We start from the raw sequence: 16,531 nt of genomic DNA on the forward strand, positions 1-16,531 counted from the left end.
CTCTTAGTGATTATTTTATCATTTTACTCCATAGGTTTCTGTTCAGCCTGTGACAGCTACAGGGCCAGAACATAACAAGCCTCTTGAGAAGTCAGATGGTTTATTTACCCAGGATAGAGACCCAAGATACTCAGAAATCTATTCCAACATCAGTGCAGGTATGCTTCTTCCTCACTCCTCTTGTAAATTCTCATTTAGATCACTTACTGATGGGTCTGCTACTACCTTATCAGTAATCTTCCAACATATTTCCATTTAATCATAATACTTCATAAGTAAGTAGGAACTTGCTGAACTATATACTACAGCCCCTTGACTGGCCCTCCCCCGACTCCTTTTGGTCTACAGATCAGAGTAAAGGCATCTCCTCCAGCACTGTCCCTGCCACCCAACAGCTATTCTCCCAGGGCAACTCATTCCCTCCTACCCCCCGGCCGGCAGAGAATTTCAGGTGAGCCCCATATGTGTGTGCTGCTTTACAGGGCCCTGAGGGATTCATTTGATGAATCCAAGTTTATTTTTCCCTTGCTTTCTCTGTTTTTTTTTTTTTTCAGACAAAGCAGTGGAGTTTATAGGGCCTAGGGTGAGGCAAAGAAGCTGCTTTTTTTCCTCCTGTTTCTTTGCACCTGTCTTATTGCCATGTTCTAGGTTCCATCTCTTTGTGTCCTGGTCAGTGTGTCACAGCTGTCGGTCTTCCTTGTTTTTTCCAAATTCTGTTATCTAGTTTTCCTTAACTCCAAGGAAGTCAAGGGAATCTAGGAATAGCACTAGATTATCCTTTGATGCCTACCTTATCTGATAAATCCATCCTTTTAATACTTTACTTCATCATTTGTTCACTCCTAGGAATAGTGGTCTGGCCCCTCCTGTAACCATTGTCCAGCCATCATCTTCTGCAGGGCAAATGTTGGCCCAGATTTCCCGCCACTCCAATCCTACCCAAGGAGCAGCCCCAACTTGGACCCCTAGCACCCGCCCAGGCTTCTCTACCCAGGTAAATTTTCTCAGCTTTTTGTGCTTATGTGTTCATTTTAGTTTAGATGGGTTTTTTCCATATGTAAATTTTCTTTTTTCTTTGTTTCTTTTTTTTTGGTGCCAGGAAATGAACCCAGGAGTGCTCAACCACTGAGCCATATCCTCAGTTCTTTTTAGTTTTTATTTTGAATCAGAGTCTCACTAAGTTGCTTAGGACCTCACTAAGTTGCTGAGGCTGGCTTTGAACTTGCTATCCTCCTGCCTCAGCCTCCCGAGCTGCTGGGATTATAGGATTACCATACCTGGCATACCTTCTGATTTTCTTAAGAGCAGCTAGATAATTAAAACACAGATAATCCAAAAACCTCATTAGAGTCCATAGTTTTCAATTTAAAGATAAATTGGAATTGTTCATGTAGAACATTTAGAGCAGGTTTGATTTTTAGATTTATTTTGAAGTAAATTCAAAGAAGTTTTCTCTTTGTTTAGAACTACATGATATAGGAACAAAGGAGAAAATTGCTAATTTTATATAGTGATGTCTACTTACAAAAAGGAAAAATCCTTATATAATATCCATGGGTATAATACATAATAAATGTTAAGCCTAAAGCAAATATCCTTTATTATATTATTATGTTTATAGTATATAATATTTTAATGAAGTAAAAAAAAAAAAAGCATACTCCAAAATTGTTTTTGCATTGTAATCTCAACTGTGTGAAAAATATACCAAAGGCATCTCCATCAGCCAAGGACACTGGTACTGAGGATAATTACTACCGTGGTTTCCAGTACTTTGATGAGACCAAGAAAGCCATGCCTCTGGGATGTCCTATTATTTGAGCATTCATTATCTCCTGAGGGTTGCAGCTCTCTGTAAGTTTGCTGTGACAGAACCAAGAAAGATGTATTTGAAGATTTCTATAGATATTGTGACTTCATGAAAGATTTTGAGGAAATAAAGGCTGGTGTCATAAGTGCAAAATATTTTGGGAATAAATAATCTCTTTGGATTGAGTTTCACAAAGTTTGTCTCTGAACTAGGTGCAGTGGTGCATGCCTGTAATCCTAGCAACTCAGCAGGCTGAGGCAGGAGGATTGCAAAGTTGAGGACCTGAGCAACTTAGTGAGACCCTGTCTCAAAAAATTCAAAAGGCTGGGGCTTTGGCTTCACTGGTTAAAGCACCCCTGGATTCACTCCCCATTACAAAAAGCAAAGAAGCAGTTTGTCATTGATCTGTTTTCCAGTACTCTGAAACATGAGTATGTGAGCTAAGTAATAGTTTCTCTTGATAAATAAACTTTGAACAAGTATTAAAAAATAAAAAGAAAAACTAGAATTATCCAAAAATGTTAACCATGGCTCTCTTGTGGTAGAATTATGATTCTTATTTTGATTAATTCTTATTTTCCTTCTTTTTAAATATTTCACAATGCATGTGCATTACTATTCTAAGGAGAAAAAATTGTTTAGGGCTGGGGATGTAGCTCATTGCTAGAGCACTAGCCTATCACATAAAAGGCCCTGAGTTTTATCTCCAGCACTTGGAGGGAAAAAAAATTTAAAAAGAAAAGGAAAGAAAAGACATTATGAACAAGTACATGCAGAACAGACTGAAAAATAAAAGGATATCAATTTTTTTTAGGGGCTGGAGCCGTAGCTCAGTGGCAGAGCGCTTACCTAGCATGTGTGAGGCACTAGGTTCGATCCTTAGCATACCTTTATTATTTTATTTTATTATTATTTTTTTTAATGCAGTGCTATCCATCTACAACTAAAAAGATTTTTTAAATGCTTTTTTATGTGTATATATGACTTATTAATGACTCATTTTGTTTAACTTTACAGTTTATAAAGTGCTTTTATTTAATTTTCACAGCTTTATTAAATGCATTTTTTTTTTGCAATTTTATCTCAGCTGCATAAAAAATAGTGTCAAGGATTGGGAGTTAAGCAGAAGAAATACACAGCTGAAAATAAGTATGAAATTTATTCAGATGAATGTAGTGATTGGCAGAGTATGACTCCTAAGAAATGACATATGTAGGGCTGGGGTTGTGGCTCAGCAGCAGAGCGCTTACCTGGGTTCGATCCTCAGCACCACATAAAATAAATAAATAAAATGAAGGTATTGTGTCCAACTACAACTAAAAAAAAAGAAGCAACATATGTAATAATAATATTTCATTTTTTGTTCTCTGTGTCTTCTGTCTTTAGCAGGTGGCTACTCAGGCTGCAGCCAAAACTCGTTCTTCCCAATTTGGTGTGGGCAACTTTCAGACTTCATCCTCATTCAGCCCCATGTCGCTTTCTGGTGCTCCTACTGCATCACCCGGTGCTGCCACCTATCCTACTCTAACCAATCGTGGATCCAACTTTGGTAAGTTCAGACCAGAAGAAGGATGACAGAAAGACTTTACCACTAAAGAGAAAGAGCGGATTTTGTAGTTAAAATGGTTTGCTTGTGTCCTGGATATACTGACCTAATTACCTACCTACATGAAAAATACATTAGCACATATAACAAAACCATGCAAAATATTGTAATTTTACACTATATAATTTTTTAAAAGCATATGCATATAATGGCATGCATATTTAATCTAAATAACCAAAGTGCTCTTTGGAAAGAGCTATCTAAAGAAGAAAAGTTAATTGGCGACTGGATTTTGAAATAGAAAAGACATTGATAAACTCAAGGACAGAAGAAAACCCAAGTGAAATTACTGACTTGCGTTTAGCTATGTACTAGTTTTTCTTCTCCAGTAGAAAATTAGTAGATTGAAGTTGTTTATTCTTACTGTGTTTCTAGCTCCTGAGACTGGACAGACTGCAGGACAATTCCAGACACGGACAGCAGAGGGTGTGAGTGTCTGGCCACAGTGGCAAGGCCAGCAACCTCATCATCGTTCAAGTTCTAGCGAGCAACATGTTCAGCAGCCTTCAGCACAACAACCTAGCCAGCCTGAGGTCTTCCAGGTGAGAGGGTGAAGACTTCAGAAAATCAGAAAATGGGAAAGAGAGAGAGGGTCAAGAAGGAAAGATGGAGAAGGAAGCATGCCTTGGTTGATGTGTAGGCAGAAGGTGTATGGGAGAAGACAGGGAGGGTTTAGTGTTAGTAATTGAGAACATCTTGAACTTAGTGTGATATCCTTTAAAGAGACTAGACAAAATAGTTATGTGAAGCACCATGCAAAGATGCCAAAGAAAATTATTTTAGCTCATCCATGAAGATCTATATCTTTATTTCATAGTAGCTTTGGGTTTAAAATAGGCAGAACAATTTTTTTTAAGTGTATGAAATAGACCTTTAGGGCTATATTTAGTATTTCTATTTCTGCAGAATGAGTGGAGTTTTCAAAGACATGAAATAACATTTCCTCAGCTTCTAAATAAGAGTCATAATTCTACCACGAGAGAGCCATGGATAAAATTTTGGGATAATTTCAGTTTTTCTTTTCTTTTTTCAATATTTGTTCAAAGTTTATTTATCAAGAGAAACTATTCCTTAGCTCACGTACTCATGTTTCATAGTACTAGAAAACAGATCAGTGACAAACTGCTTCTTTGCTTTTTTTTTTTTTGTAATGGGGAGTGAATCTAGGGGTGGTTTACCAGTGAAGCCAAAGCCCCAGCCTTTTGAATTTTTTATTTTGAGACAGGGTCTCACTAATTGCTCAGGTCATCAACTTGCAATCCGCCTGCCTCAGACAAAGGAAGGGCTAATGTAAAGCACAGATTGAAGAAGGCAAAACAGCTTTTGGTGGAAAACAAATAGGATAAGAGACACTCTGTTTATATCTTTAGTGGGTGTATGAAATGTGGCAAGCATATTTTTCTCCTCTTGAAAATATTGAAGACTAGAAAAAGGAAAATGTGCAAGTGTAGGGGAAGACAGAGACTGGACCAGGAAAAAAAGTCTGTAATCTAAAGGAACCAGTTGCTGAGAATAAGGAAGGCTGAAAACTTAGCACAGCAGAGACCTTTTGGGGTCAGGGATAGAGTACAGAGGAATATTAGGAGGCAGCTCAGTGAACGTAAGGGTATGTAACCCAATCTTAATTTTTTAAATTTTCTCTCCGTAGGAGATGCTGTCCATGCTGGGAGACCAAAGCAACAGTTACAACAATGAAGAATTTCCTGATCTAACTATGTTTCCCTCCTTTTCAGAATAGAACTATTGGGGTGAGGATAAGGGGTGGGGGAGAAAAATCACTGTTTGTTTTTTAAAAGCAAAACTTTTGTAAACAGAATAAAAGTTCCTCCCCCTTCCCTTCCCTCACCCCTAAGGGATACCCCTTTCCCTTCTGGGATTTCCTTGCCCTCCCCTTCTCTTGCCTCTCTGAGGTAACAGTTATAGAAGAAATGAAATGAATCCCCAAGGCTTTTATGACCCTTTGAAAATTTGAGGCTAGGCAAGGTTAGAATGCCTTTTCTTATGTCTCTTGACCAGAAGCTAAACAACAATGATTTGTGCTCGGGTTAAGGTGCAGGTTAGAACCTGATGTCCATTACTTGCCTTGGATACACTGTGGCTTTTTTGGAAAGAAATTCAAGGAGAGGAGAAATGTCCTCATATTTGAGGACATGAAACATGGTAGGTATATATGGGGCTTTGGGAAGTGAACATAGGCCCTTTCTGCTACCTGTGAGCAATTCCTCTGGAGAGAAACGTGAGATTGAGTGAGTGTTTATGTATGTATATGTGTCTCAGTGTGTGTATATATGTGGTGCACACGTTTCTGTATTTCTTTCTCCCTATTAGGGAGTTATGCAAAATTTGTCAGATTTTTATCTTTGTGCTCTTCAATGAGTTCTAAGAAGATAAATCTTCCAGGTATTTTCACTTAGTATTGCAGCCAAAGAGTGTTTAAATAAATGTCTTTGCTGCACTTATATCTGTGCTCAGCTAATATGCAACTATAGGCAAAGTCTTCTGTTAATATGGTTGGTCTCTCAAACGTGTTCAGTGATAAAGCTGGATTACTCCCGCTTTTGGTGCTCTCACCTTATCTGGAAGATTGGCAAACATTACTGAAATAGGCTGACAAATGCTTCCAGAAACCCCAGACTTGGCCATACAGATAATGCTGCAATTTTCTGTCAGAATCACACATTATGTGTATTCTATGGAGCTTATTTTCTGCATGGAAACTCAACTTCTTGGATTAGTCCCAGTGAAAATCCTCACTGTTGGAATGAAAACCAAATACAAAGTCCTATTGTAAAGTAGCCTCTTCCATGTCATCCTCAAAATATTCCATATAATAAGAAACAAATTTAGGTTCCTCCTGGGCCTATAGTTCTTTCCTCTCTGTTCCCTTTCCAATCTTGAGATTGGATTTTGCTTTAGAATGCAAGTATGATAACTCCATGTGTTAGGTGGGGCCTGGACTCCTATCCCAGCAGGATTAGTTGGTCATTATAGCCATATAAAAATAGGCTACTACTTTCACCCTTTGCCTTCCTCAGGTAAGTCATATATATTAGCCTTTTTGTTTTTTAATTGGCTTCAGTTGTTATCTAAGTGCAAGACGGAAATAAGAAGTGAAGACATATTAAGTGTATTCTTAGAGGACTGAGGATCAAAGGTGGCCTTGGAGAGGCTGAGGGAATGTCATTTCCTGGGTTTCTCTCCCTTTTGTCTTCAGTCTGGTGCCAGATGGTGGGATGGAAAGGAGACAGTTTATTTTTTTATTCTATGTGCACACATACAGTATACATTTATATTTATATCACAATTTACAAAACCAAAAAGTTGAGTTTCCAATGGAATCCTTGTTTTTTAATAATCGACTGTTTTTAAATGTGATCAGGACTATAATATTGTACAGTTATTATAGGGCCTTGGGGGAAGGGGAGGGCAGGGAGAAGATGCTCTGGGGGCTTTGTTTCTGCTTTTCCTTCAGGGTTTTATTTTTGATTGTTTTTTTTTTTCCTTTGTTGGCCATTTCTGTATTGCTGGCATCTGTGCTAAGCCTTACAGTGGCAAAAATGACGACATGTAGCAAATATTTTAAAACAAAATATTTTTTCCTTTTGTAAAATTTTCTTGTGTTGTGTGATCTTGATTGCGGCTTTATTATTCCTTTCCGGTCAGAAACCAACAGACACCCACAACTAAAGGGAGCCACTGCTTGAGCTTCAAACACACAAGCATAAAGCACAGTGTGAGTCTTTAATTTCAGGAATCAGAAATCATAGGGCCCTGATCACTCAGCACCCCTCCTCCTCACTTGCCCTCCTGATCTTGACACATTTTGAGTAAAATTTATCAGAGACATTCTGACCACATTGGGTGGGGGTGGAGTTGCCCAAGCCTGTGGCGGAAAGGGGAAGAGTTAGGACTTGAAACCATTAGGGCACATATATGGATGCCTTTTCCAGTATGTCTTTGGGGGGGCGGGGGGAAGTGAGGAATTGGGAAATCTAACCTGTTCAAGTCTGGGCCTGGTTTTTCCCTAGGACCATGTGGTTCATTAGCCACTTTTAAAATCCAGAGGCACAATAAGCCTGAGTTCTTGAGAGTAAGTGCGTGGAATCCAGCTAAGAACTGAATCTGAATCCCATGTATTATCCTTTCTATTCCAGTGACCCTCTTTCCCCACATCTGTTTATGGAAGAAAATGGATCTTGGGGGTGTGGTTTGGTAACTGAATTAGACTCTTATGATCTGTCACATGCCTGGATTTGGGGGAAGCATTTGGAGAAGCTCATGTGACTGGATTGGGGATTTTAATAATTGAGACATGCTCATCAGACATCCACCATCTGAGAGTTTTAGCAATAGTGTCACATGTGAGTCCATCAGTCCGTTGATTCAAGTGTTATAAATAACTAGGAGTATTGTTTCTGCTGCCTTTTAGAACCAGTTCCATCTAACTTTCTGGGCAGATCCTCCCTCTGCAAAATCACATTAGGCTAGGAAAGCTATTCCCGCCTGGAAAACATGATGCCTTTTAACCAACAATATCATAAAATACAATTTTGAAGCTTATGTCTCTCCTTATGTTATTTATTTCTAGCCTTTTGTGTTTCTTCCATCATCCCAGAGGTGAGGATCAGACACAAATTTGAAAATAGGTTTCACTGTTAGGATTTTAGGGAGGTGGGTCATAACAAGGGTAGGGAACGATGCAATCCCTTAATATTAAAGGATTTTAAAGAAAGGTGAGGGAAGATCAGGGTTATACATCCATTTCCCCAGCAAAGGAAAAGGTAAGCCCCTTTACTAGAGTAGTGTGTACTGATGTCTTTTCTCTGCCTCCAGAGAGTCATGTGAAACTCAACACCTACCTAGCAGCTCTCCACCCTAGCATACTACACTGCACACAGAAATGTGCAGATCTGTTTCCTCCTTCCTTTCACCCTAACCCCCCTTTTCTCAACATTTCTATTCCCGCCTCCTTTCCTCATCCAAATTTTCCAGCCAACCGCTAGAGCTGACTTCCGCAATCCTGATGGAATAAATCTAGCACTCCTAGTCTTCCACCCACATTAGCGATACTTCCTGTCTGAAAGGAGCCCAGACAGCCGATTCCCAGCAGCAGGTAAAATTTTTGACTTTCTAGATTTTTTTTAGCTTATCATTTCTGCCACTTCTTTATTTTGAGAGTATTAGGGATGTAGTGAGTTGGAGATGAAAGTAAACTGTATAATCTCTGCATATTGAAAACATGCCCTTCTTAGTTCTCCTTGACAAATAAAATCTGTCTGGAAATCTTTAGGATTCCTTGTATGATTCGTATATATGCATACATGATTGTTCTTAAAAGCAAAAAAAAAAAAAAAAAAGGGAATCCTTTAGCCATTCTTTAAAATAGCTTCTAGAGCGTTTTTGCTTTGCCCAAAAGGGTTAATTGACTACAGAGAATGAGGAGGAGTGGTACCAGTAACTGGGTATTTCTGCTCTGAGACATCCCCAAACTTTTTAACTCTCTAGCTATTAAATGCTCTGCTAGAAATTTAACACGGATTTGTAAAGATTACATAAAAACGGACTATACATTTAGTTCATGCAAGTCTTAGAATTCCTAGAGACTGCAAACTTCTTAGAACTGAAAGATCTGCAGTTAAGCCAGTTCAAGAAAGGAGTGAAACTTTACTTCTGAAATGCTGTGGATTTAATCATCATTGAAAATGCTTTTCCATCCTGCACTCTAACTTTGATTCTGATCCTTTTGCACTGTGAGATAGTCACAGAGATTTTTCACTGTTGGAAAAAGAAAAGAAAACCTACCCACGAACATCTGGTTAAAATTAGGTCAGTTTCCGGTCTATGGAGGGAGGGGGTATGAGCAAGGAAGAAGAAATGCATAAGGAGAGTGAGGAGACAGTAAACATCTCATTGTTAAATAAGGAAATGCTATCAACTTTTCCCTTGTCCCCTCCTGACAAGATCTGGAAAACTCAGAATTAAGGCAAGTAAGTAATGAATGCCTTGAAGAAATGATTAGGAAGCAAAATGTAGCTGGAAGTCTCTCCTATGTGTATTCTCCAACCCATTCTCACTTTGCACTTAATTTGTCCATCTTCAAACTTGTAGAGGACAATGAAGAAAACAAATGCTGAACCCACTCGTCCAATTTCCACTCCATTTCTGATTGTACAAGTGTGCATGTGAATGTTGGTTGAATCTCCCTATGTCAGAATACTTAGAACTTACGTACCAGCACCTGATGGAAACCTAGCCTCTTCTTGTCATTGTTCTATTATATAAAGATCACTCTCAGTTCCTTGCTGACCTCCCTTATAGAGCCAAGTTTCCCTGTGCCACATGGTTCCAAGGAAGGGGTTCTATCTTTGGGTTCATGAATCCCCTAGGATTGTTGTGTGTGCATGCATTTTTCTGGTGAGAGAAATGATTAGCGCCTCAAAGGAGTCATCTATGACTTCTAGAAGGTTAAGCCACCTGGTGGAAATATGGCTCTAGCTATTTTCCACACTCCAAGCCAGGCTGTGAACTTACGCCAAATGGAAGTGTCTCCCCTAATTATTCCCTTCCCCAGGATGTGGGGGCTCAAGCTTCTGCTGTTACCCATGGTGAGCTTTGCTCTGTATCCTGAGGAGATACTGGACACCCAATGGGAGCTATGGAAGAAGACCTACAGGAAACAGTATAATGGCAAGGTGCCTGGGAACCCAAAGGGAGCATGGCAGGAGAGCTGGAACCTGAGATTTCCTGTCTTAGCTTCCAGACTCACTTCTTCAATCCAAATACTGTACTTTACTCCAACCAAGCAAACCTGACCCCTAACTCTTAACATGTGATTCTCATTTTGGTGCCTCAACTCACAATCTATCAAGACCTATCCTTCCTAGCTTTATAACTGCCTGGCTTCAATTCTCTGTACCACAAGAAAAGAAAAGTAGTGTGACTGTCTTATATTTGTCTTTTGGGAAGACTTGTCAGATTTAATGCTATTAATCTGAGTAATATTTCTATAGATTTCTCCATAGCTTTACATTGTATTGTTTGATTTGCTCCCATCTTACTGTTTGCATGCTCTTAATAATTCATAGTTAGTTCCCCAAGTACATTGTAAACCCCTTGTGATTGTAAGTTGCATCTTTTCTTCACAATATCACCTATATAAATTTGCATACAGTCTATGCAAGTACTGACTATGCTCTGTTTAGGTGGATGAAATCTCTCGGCGTTTAATTTGGGAAAAAAACCTAAAGTATATTTCCATCCATAATCTTGAGGCCTCTCTTGGTGTCCATACATATGAATTGGCCATGAACCACTTGGGGGATATGGTGAGTTGAGTCTCAGCTCTTGGCCTACCTGCCATTTTTGCCTTAGTTCCCTGCTAAAGCTTGGCTTCTTTCTTCTTTGTCTCAGACCAGTGAAGAAGTGGTTCAGAAGATGACTGGACTCAAAGTACCCCCATTTCATTCTCAAAGTAATGACACCCTTTACATCCCAGACTGGGAAGGCAGAGCCCCAGACTCCATTGACTATCGAAAGAAAGGTTATGTCACTCCTGTGAAAAATCAGGTACTCTTCTTTTGGGGTATGTGTAAGTAATCTGGCATGATCTGTTCCTTTTTCTCCTGCTTTGTTGTCAAGATAGGAGGACACGATGAAGAGGGGACAAAGAATTAAGGTATATCTCATACTAAGAGAATGTAGCCTGTTATTTAACTCATCACCTATTTTTGAATATTTAGGTTGCTTCTGGGGCTTATTATAAATAGTATTGCAATAAACATTCTCATGCATGTATTTTTGTGCACATGTTAGAAATAGTTATACAAAATAAATCCTAAAATTGTAATTGCTAGGTCACAGTTTTTGGAATCCTTTCCAAAAATGTTTTTACAATTTTATATTCTTACTAGCATGAAAATGTCAGCTTTCCCATAACCTTAACAGAGGATTGTTATCAATAAGATGAACACTTGACTTAACACTCATTTACATATACCACCCCCTTGGATCCCATCACAGTGCTGGGCAATAGATTCGAGATGGCTAAGACACAAGCTGTGTCCTCAAGAAATTCTCCATTTTAGAAAGAGCAGGAAAGAAGAAAAACTGCAACCTAGCAGAACAAATACTAATAATAACTAGCATTTTTTGAGAGATTACTATGAGTAAGAAACTTATAAATTATTATATGACTTAAATCTATTAATCCCAAAACATTTCCATTAAGTATGCTATTATGCATATTTTCCAGATGAAACTGAAGCACATATAGATTTAGTAATTTACCCAAGGTCACATAATTAGTGGGTGCAAAGCTAGGGTTAGAACCCAGGAGACCTACCTCCAAAGCCAGTATGCTATTTTCTCTGTTCTATGGCAGCTAATCATAATAACTGTTATCATAGCATCAATAGCAATAGAATAATGCAACAAATGTTAAATGAAGGAGAATAGATAGACCTCACAACAATGGCAATGTTTGTGTCAGAACTTATGAAATGCATGAAATTTCATCAGGCAGGTAGATACAAGATATAGAATGTGTGACCAGGAATGACTCATAAGTTGCTCTATATGCCTCTCAGGGTCAGTGTGGTTCCTGTTGGGCTTTTAGCTCTGTGGGTGCCCTGGAGGGTCAACTCAAGAAGAAAACTGGCAGACTCTTAAATCTGAGTCCCCAGAATCTGGTGGATTGTGTGTCTGAGAATGATGGCTGTGGAGGGGGCTACATGACCAATGCCTTCCAATACGTGCAGAAGAACCACGGTATTGACTCTGAAGATGCCTACCCATATGTGGGACAGGTGAGACTGCTTGGTACAGTTATACAGCTCTGTAAGGGTTCCTTTTTCCCTAACATTATTATTATTATTTTTTTTTAATTGGAAACAACTCGAAAAATCTTGTTTTCTTTTGTACTATTCTGCTTTCTTAACCTCTTTTGTCGCTTTGGCCCCAGTGTGGAATACCTAAAAAAAACTTAAATATAGCATAAAATATATAATAGTATATTTTGATTATATAATAATTTAAGTATAATATAATTGTATTATAATATAGTGCCTATATTATAATGTTAATATAATAATATAGAAACTCTAGATTATTATTTCTAACCTATTTTAATGCACCTGTGTCAATTTTGTTGAAATATTCACAGAATTGAAAGATTGCAACTAAATGAGTTAAAGGGATGATTTCCCACAGAAGGCCAAGAAGATTCCTACAAGATGGGAGAACTTTGGGAGCTTAAGATACCATAGCTATAAAAAGAGGATATTATTCCATAGAACTCTAAGCAGGTCTCTGTAACCCTCTGATAAAATCTGCATTCCTACAAATAAACTCAGAAACCCACCATGCTATTTTTATGATCATGTGGCTTTAGTTTATATGATCTTAGTGGGGTTTTAAGAAAATTATGTAAGTTAACATGCTAACATATAAAATGAGACAACAAATCAAGTTGCATTATATTTATTTTAGAGATAAAGAATTAGCTCATTTCCTCCTACATGATTCTTTAGTAATAGGAAGGAGATCTTTCTTGCCTAAAAAGAAGGCAATCTGAGGGTTTTTTAAATATTCATTGGGCTGATAGATAACATAATAAGGGCTTTTGCCATGGAGACTTTACAGAAAAGATAGCAAGTTTGAACAATGAAAATGATAACTATGGGCTGGGGATGTGGCTCAAGTGGTAGCGCGCTCGCCTGGCATGCGTGCAGCCCGGGTTCGATCCTCAGCACCACATACCAACAAAGATGTTGTGTCTGCCAAAAACTAAAAAATAAATATTAAAAAAAAACTCTCTCTCTCTCTCTCTCTCTCTCTCTATCTCTCTCTCTCTAAAAAAAAAAAAAAAGAAAAAAAAGAAAATGATAACTATTATGTGTTAAGCTGTATCCCTAGTACATTTTCTTTTGATCTGCATAAGAGCTCTGTAAGATAGACTTGTTCTCACTTTAAAGGTGAGGAATTTAATATTTAAGGAGATGAACCTACTCAAATTCATACCACTAGAATGTAGTAAAGACAAGCTTTATCAGCCAGGTCTTTTATCTGATGTAAACTTTCCTAGATAAGTCTTCCATGCACATTTATAAGAATTTTGTACTGGATAAAGTACTTTGGAACAGAATTGTCTGGGCCTCAGGGTGTGTATATATTTAACTTTATTACATAATGTCAGTTCTTTTCCCAGTACTAAATATTGAGCCCAGAGGTGCTTTATCACTGAACTACACATTCAGCCCTTTTTATTTTTTATTTTGAGACAGGATCTTGCTAAATTGCTGAGGGTGGTGTTGAATTTACAATTCTCCTGCCTGGGATTACAGTCACATACCACCAAGACCAGCTCATAATATCAAATTATTTATCAAAGTATTTGAAAAATGTATACTGTCAAAAGAAAGTATTTAAATTGGATTGTGTTTTATCTTTGCTACTGATTTTTTAAATTTTTAATTTACTTTTTTTAAAAATTATTATTATTATTATTATTATTTGGTATTGGGGCTTAAACCCAATACTAAATAATACCCACTGAGCCACATCTCCAGCCCTTTTTTGTATTTGTTTAGAAACAAGGTCTCACTGAGTTGCCTAGGGCCTCACTAAGTTGCTGAGGCTGGCTTTGACCTCATGATCCTCCTGCCTCAGCCTGCTGAGCCACTGGGATTACAGATGTACATCACTATGCCCAGCTGTTACTGATTTTTATGAACTTCAAAAAGATATTTAGATACTAATTCTGTATGTGTTGTAAGTCAAGGTTTGTCTTTTTATTCTTTTTATGATGTCTTTCAATCTAGGAAAGTTAATTTTTTATGTAGTAAAATTATTAATTATTTCTTTGCAATTTATGTCTTTAAAAAACCTAATGCACCAAGTTTTTTTATTCATATGTTGTCATTTGAAATATTTACTGCAATAAAGTGCTCATTTAATATGAATGACTATAGAAACCCATTTTCATGGATCTTCAACAACCTACTTTGATATATCCTCATGAAAATGGCCACATCAAAACAGTGCTTTATTTTGTTGATTTTATTCCATAATCATTCTATGTTATGATTTTTCAGTTGTCAGACATAGAAGGCAAAGAAATGGAAGTGTACCTGGAAAAGAAAGTCTGAGCAGGGCACAGTGGTGCACACCTGTAATTCTACTCTCTGGGAGGTGGAGGCAGGAGGATTTCAAGTTTGAGGTCAGCCTGGGCAACTTAGTGAGACTCTGTCTCAAAATAAAATTTCCAAAAGGGCTGGGGATGTACCTCAGCATTAGCATACTTGCCTAGCATGTATGAGGTCTTAGGTTCAATCCCTAGTGTGCCAAATAAATAAATAATGATAATAATAAAATAAAAAGTCTTTAATCCATATATAATTTCCAGAACTGATAGTTCCCATCCAAGTCCATATATGAACTTGAACGAAGGCAAAGCATACTAAAGTTACCATAATAGATTAGCTTTTTAATTCTGACTACATCATCATTTAGTGAGATAACCTGAGCGTGGTCTTAACTTTTTGTTCTCATATGCTATTAAAAAAAGAGAAAGAAGTGAAGGAAGGAGGAAAGAAGAAAGGAAAGAAATTCCAATGGTATATGCAGAAAACAAATTTGTTTTTATGATTTTCTGCATCTTTATAATTCACAGCTAATTTAAAGTTATATGTCACAATATTAGAAACAAATAAATACTACCAGAACTAATAGTTCATCCACTGAAAACTTGCATCATTTACATTATATTAATCTGTTTGTTAAGAAATGGTTTAATGAATGGCTTGGATACTCTAAATAATTTAAATGAAAATTATAAAATACTTTAAACTCTATTTTGGAATGAAAGGAAAATTTGACTTTTAATTTCTGTTTTCCTTCACCCTCAAATAATTTCTTCATCATTTTACAGCAATGTGGAATAAAGTTGGCCTTTTTATCAGTTAAAATGAAGACTTAACCAGACAATTTGTGTGAAGACACAAATTCCATTTTTTCATAGTCTGACTTTTGCTTGGACTTTACAGTTTCTAAAAGCAGTTATTGTCCAAACCCAAAGTAATTTTTCTTCTCAAATGAGCTTGTGAATGAATGGAGGGGAGATTAAAAAAAAATTAAAGAAGTGATCTGATGGGTAGCAGCCATATAAGAATTTTTTTTTTTTTTCTGAGAAAAAGAAAAACGAAGATTTATTGCTTTGCCGGCAAAGGAGAAACACAGGGAGCTCCTGTCCCAAAGGCTGTGATTTTGCCCACCACGAGAAGCAGGGGTTCCAAAGAAGTGATTCAGAGGCTTCCCCCCACGTTCTCCGTCAGAGTTCTAATTCACTTGATAATTTGGGAGAAGGTCATTTCTGAGATCTTCTGGTACCATCCCTAAAGTCTGAATTTCTTTGTTCCTTTGGTGAGTTATCAGGGACAGATAACTCATGCCTAAAATGGGGAAGGAAGGTAATCCTATTTCCCTAAGGGACAAGTGGGGAGAGATTAGAGAAGAGCAGGGAGGGAGGAAGAGAAAGAAATATGTCCATTTTTTTAAAAGTTGCAGTGGCAGAGCAGCAAGGGCTGTATATCAAACATGAAGTAGACCACTGTTTCATGTGTATCTATTTTCCTAAATAAACCTGTCTAATGCCTTTAAAAACAAAGAGGGAAAGCTCAGTTGGTAGAGTACTTGCCTAGCATGTGTGAGGCACTGGGTTCAGTTCTCAGCACTGCATATAAGTAAATAAAATAAAGGTCCATTGGCAACTAAAAAAAATTTAAAAAATGAAAAAGAAATCCCATGTGAAGGAAAAGCCAAGGAATGGGAGCTGGGTAAGCGAGAAATGAAAGATGGAGACCAAGCAGAGATACACACGAGAGTTAATTTATCAGAGCTGACAAATAAAGGCCATCTCTCTATATGAGAGAGAGGCCCAGAGAGGAATATTTTAAAGGACAGTAACAAAGCTATTCCAGTCACATTGCAGATTTTTCTGACTTTAGTGCATCATCACCTGATGTCTTTTGGAGTCCGTGTCAAAATATTCTGTTTTACTTATATATAAATCTGTGGTTTTTTTTTTTTGTTTGTTTGTTGTTTTTTTTTTTTTTTTGGTG

At 37.6% G+C, this 16,531-nt stretch overlaps 2 protein-coding genes and 1 long non-coding RNA gene across 13 annotated transcripts in view; 2 read left to right on the top strand and 1 right to left on the bottom strand.

The window, feature by feature from the left end:
- Positions 1-7,026, top strand: part of Arnt (aryl hydrocarbon receptor nuclear translocator) — a 79,732-nt gene extending 72,706 nt beyond the window's left edge. For 8 of the 10 annotated variants that reach the window (XM_015502991.2, XM_048814889.1, XM_015502993.2 and 5 more), the window contains 6 exons: positions 35-158; positions 349-451; positions 847-994; positions 3,197-3,359; positions 3,792-3,958; positions 5,065-7,026. In XM_015502991.2, the coding sequence (XP_015358477.1) occupies positions 35-158; positions 349-451; positions 847-994; positions 3,197-3,359; positions 3,792-3,958; positions 5,065-5,154 (795 nt within the window). In that variant the 3' untranslated portion in view covers positions 5,155-7,026. The remainder of the gene's footprint in view (positions 1-34; positions 159-348; positions 452-846; positions 995-3,196; positions 3,360-3,791; positions 3,959-5,064) is intronic. The other 2 variants (XM_015502990.2, XM_015502994.2) reach the window with 1 other exon arrangement.
- LOC125620280 overlaps positions 1-16,531 on the bottom strand; it is a 29,480-nt gene that overhangs the window by 927 nt on the left and 12,022 nt on the right. The gene's annotated exons all lie outside the window — the stretch shown is intronic.
- The window catches only part of Ctsk (cathepsin K), a 12,472-nt gene continuing 3,331 nt past the window's right edge, over positions 7,391-16,531 (top strand). Inside the window, exons 1-5 of one of the 2 annotated variants that reach the window (XM_015502997.2) lie at positions 7,391-8,529; positions 9,988-10,108; positions 10,619-10,741; positions 10,827-10,982; positions 12,002-12,220. In XM_015502997.2, the coding sequence (XP_015358483.1) occupies positions 9,989-10,108; positions 10,619-10,741; positions 10,827-10,982; positions 12,002-12,220 (618 nt within the window). In that variant the 5' untranslated portion in view covers positions 7,391-8,529; position 9,988. Of the gene's footprint in view, positions 8,530-8,561; positions 10,109-10,618; positions 10,742-10,826; positions 10,983-12,001; positions 12,221-16,531 lie in introns of those variants that run through there. The other variant, XM_015502996.2, reaches the window with a different exon arrangement.

This window comes from Marmota marmota, unplaced genomic scaffold, assembly GCF_001458135.2.
Source record: "Marmota marmota marmota unplaced genomic scaffold, marMar, whole genome shotgun sequence".
In the NCBI taxonomy this organism is placed as follows: Eukaryota; Metazoa; Chordata; class Mammalia; order Rodentia; family Sciuridae; genus Marmota; species Marmota marmota.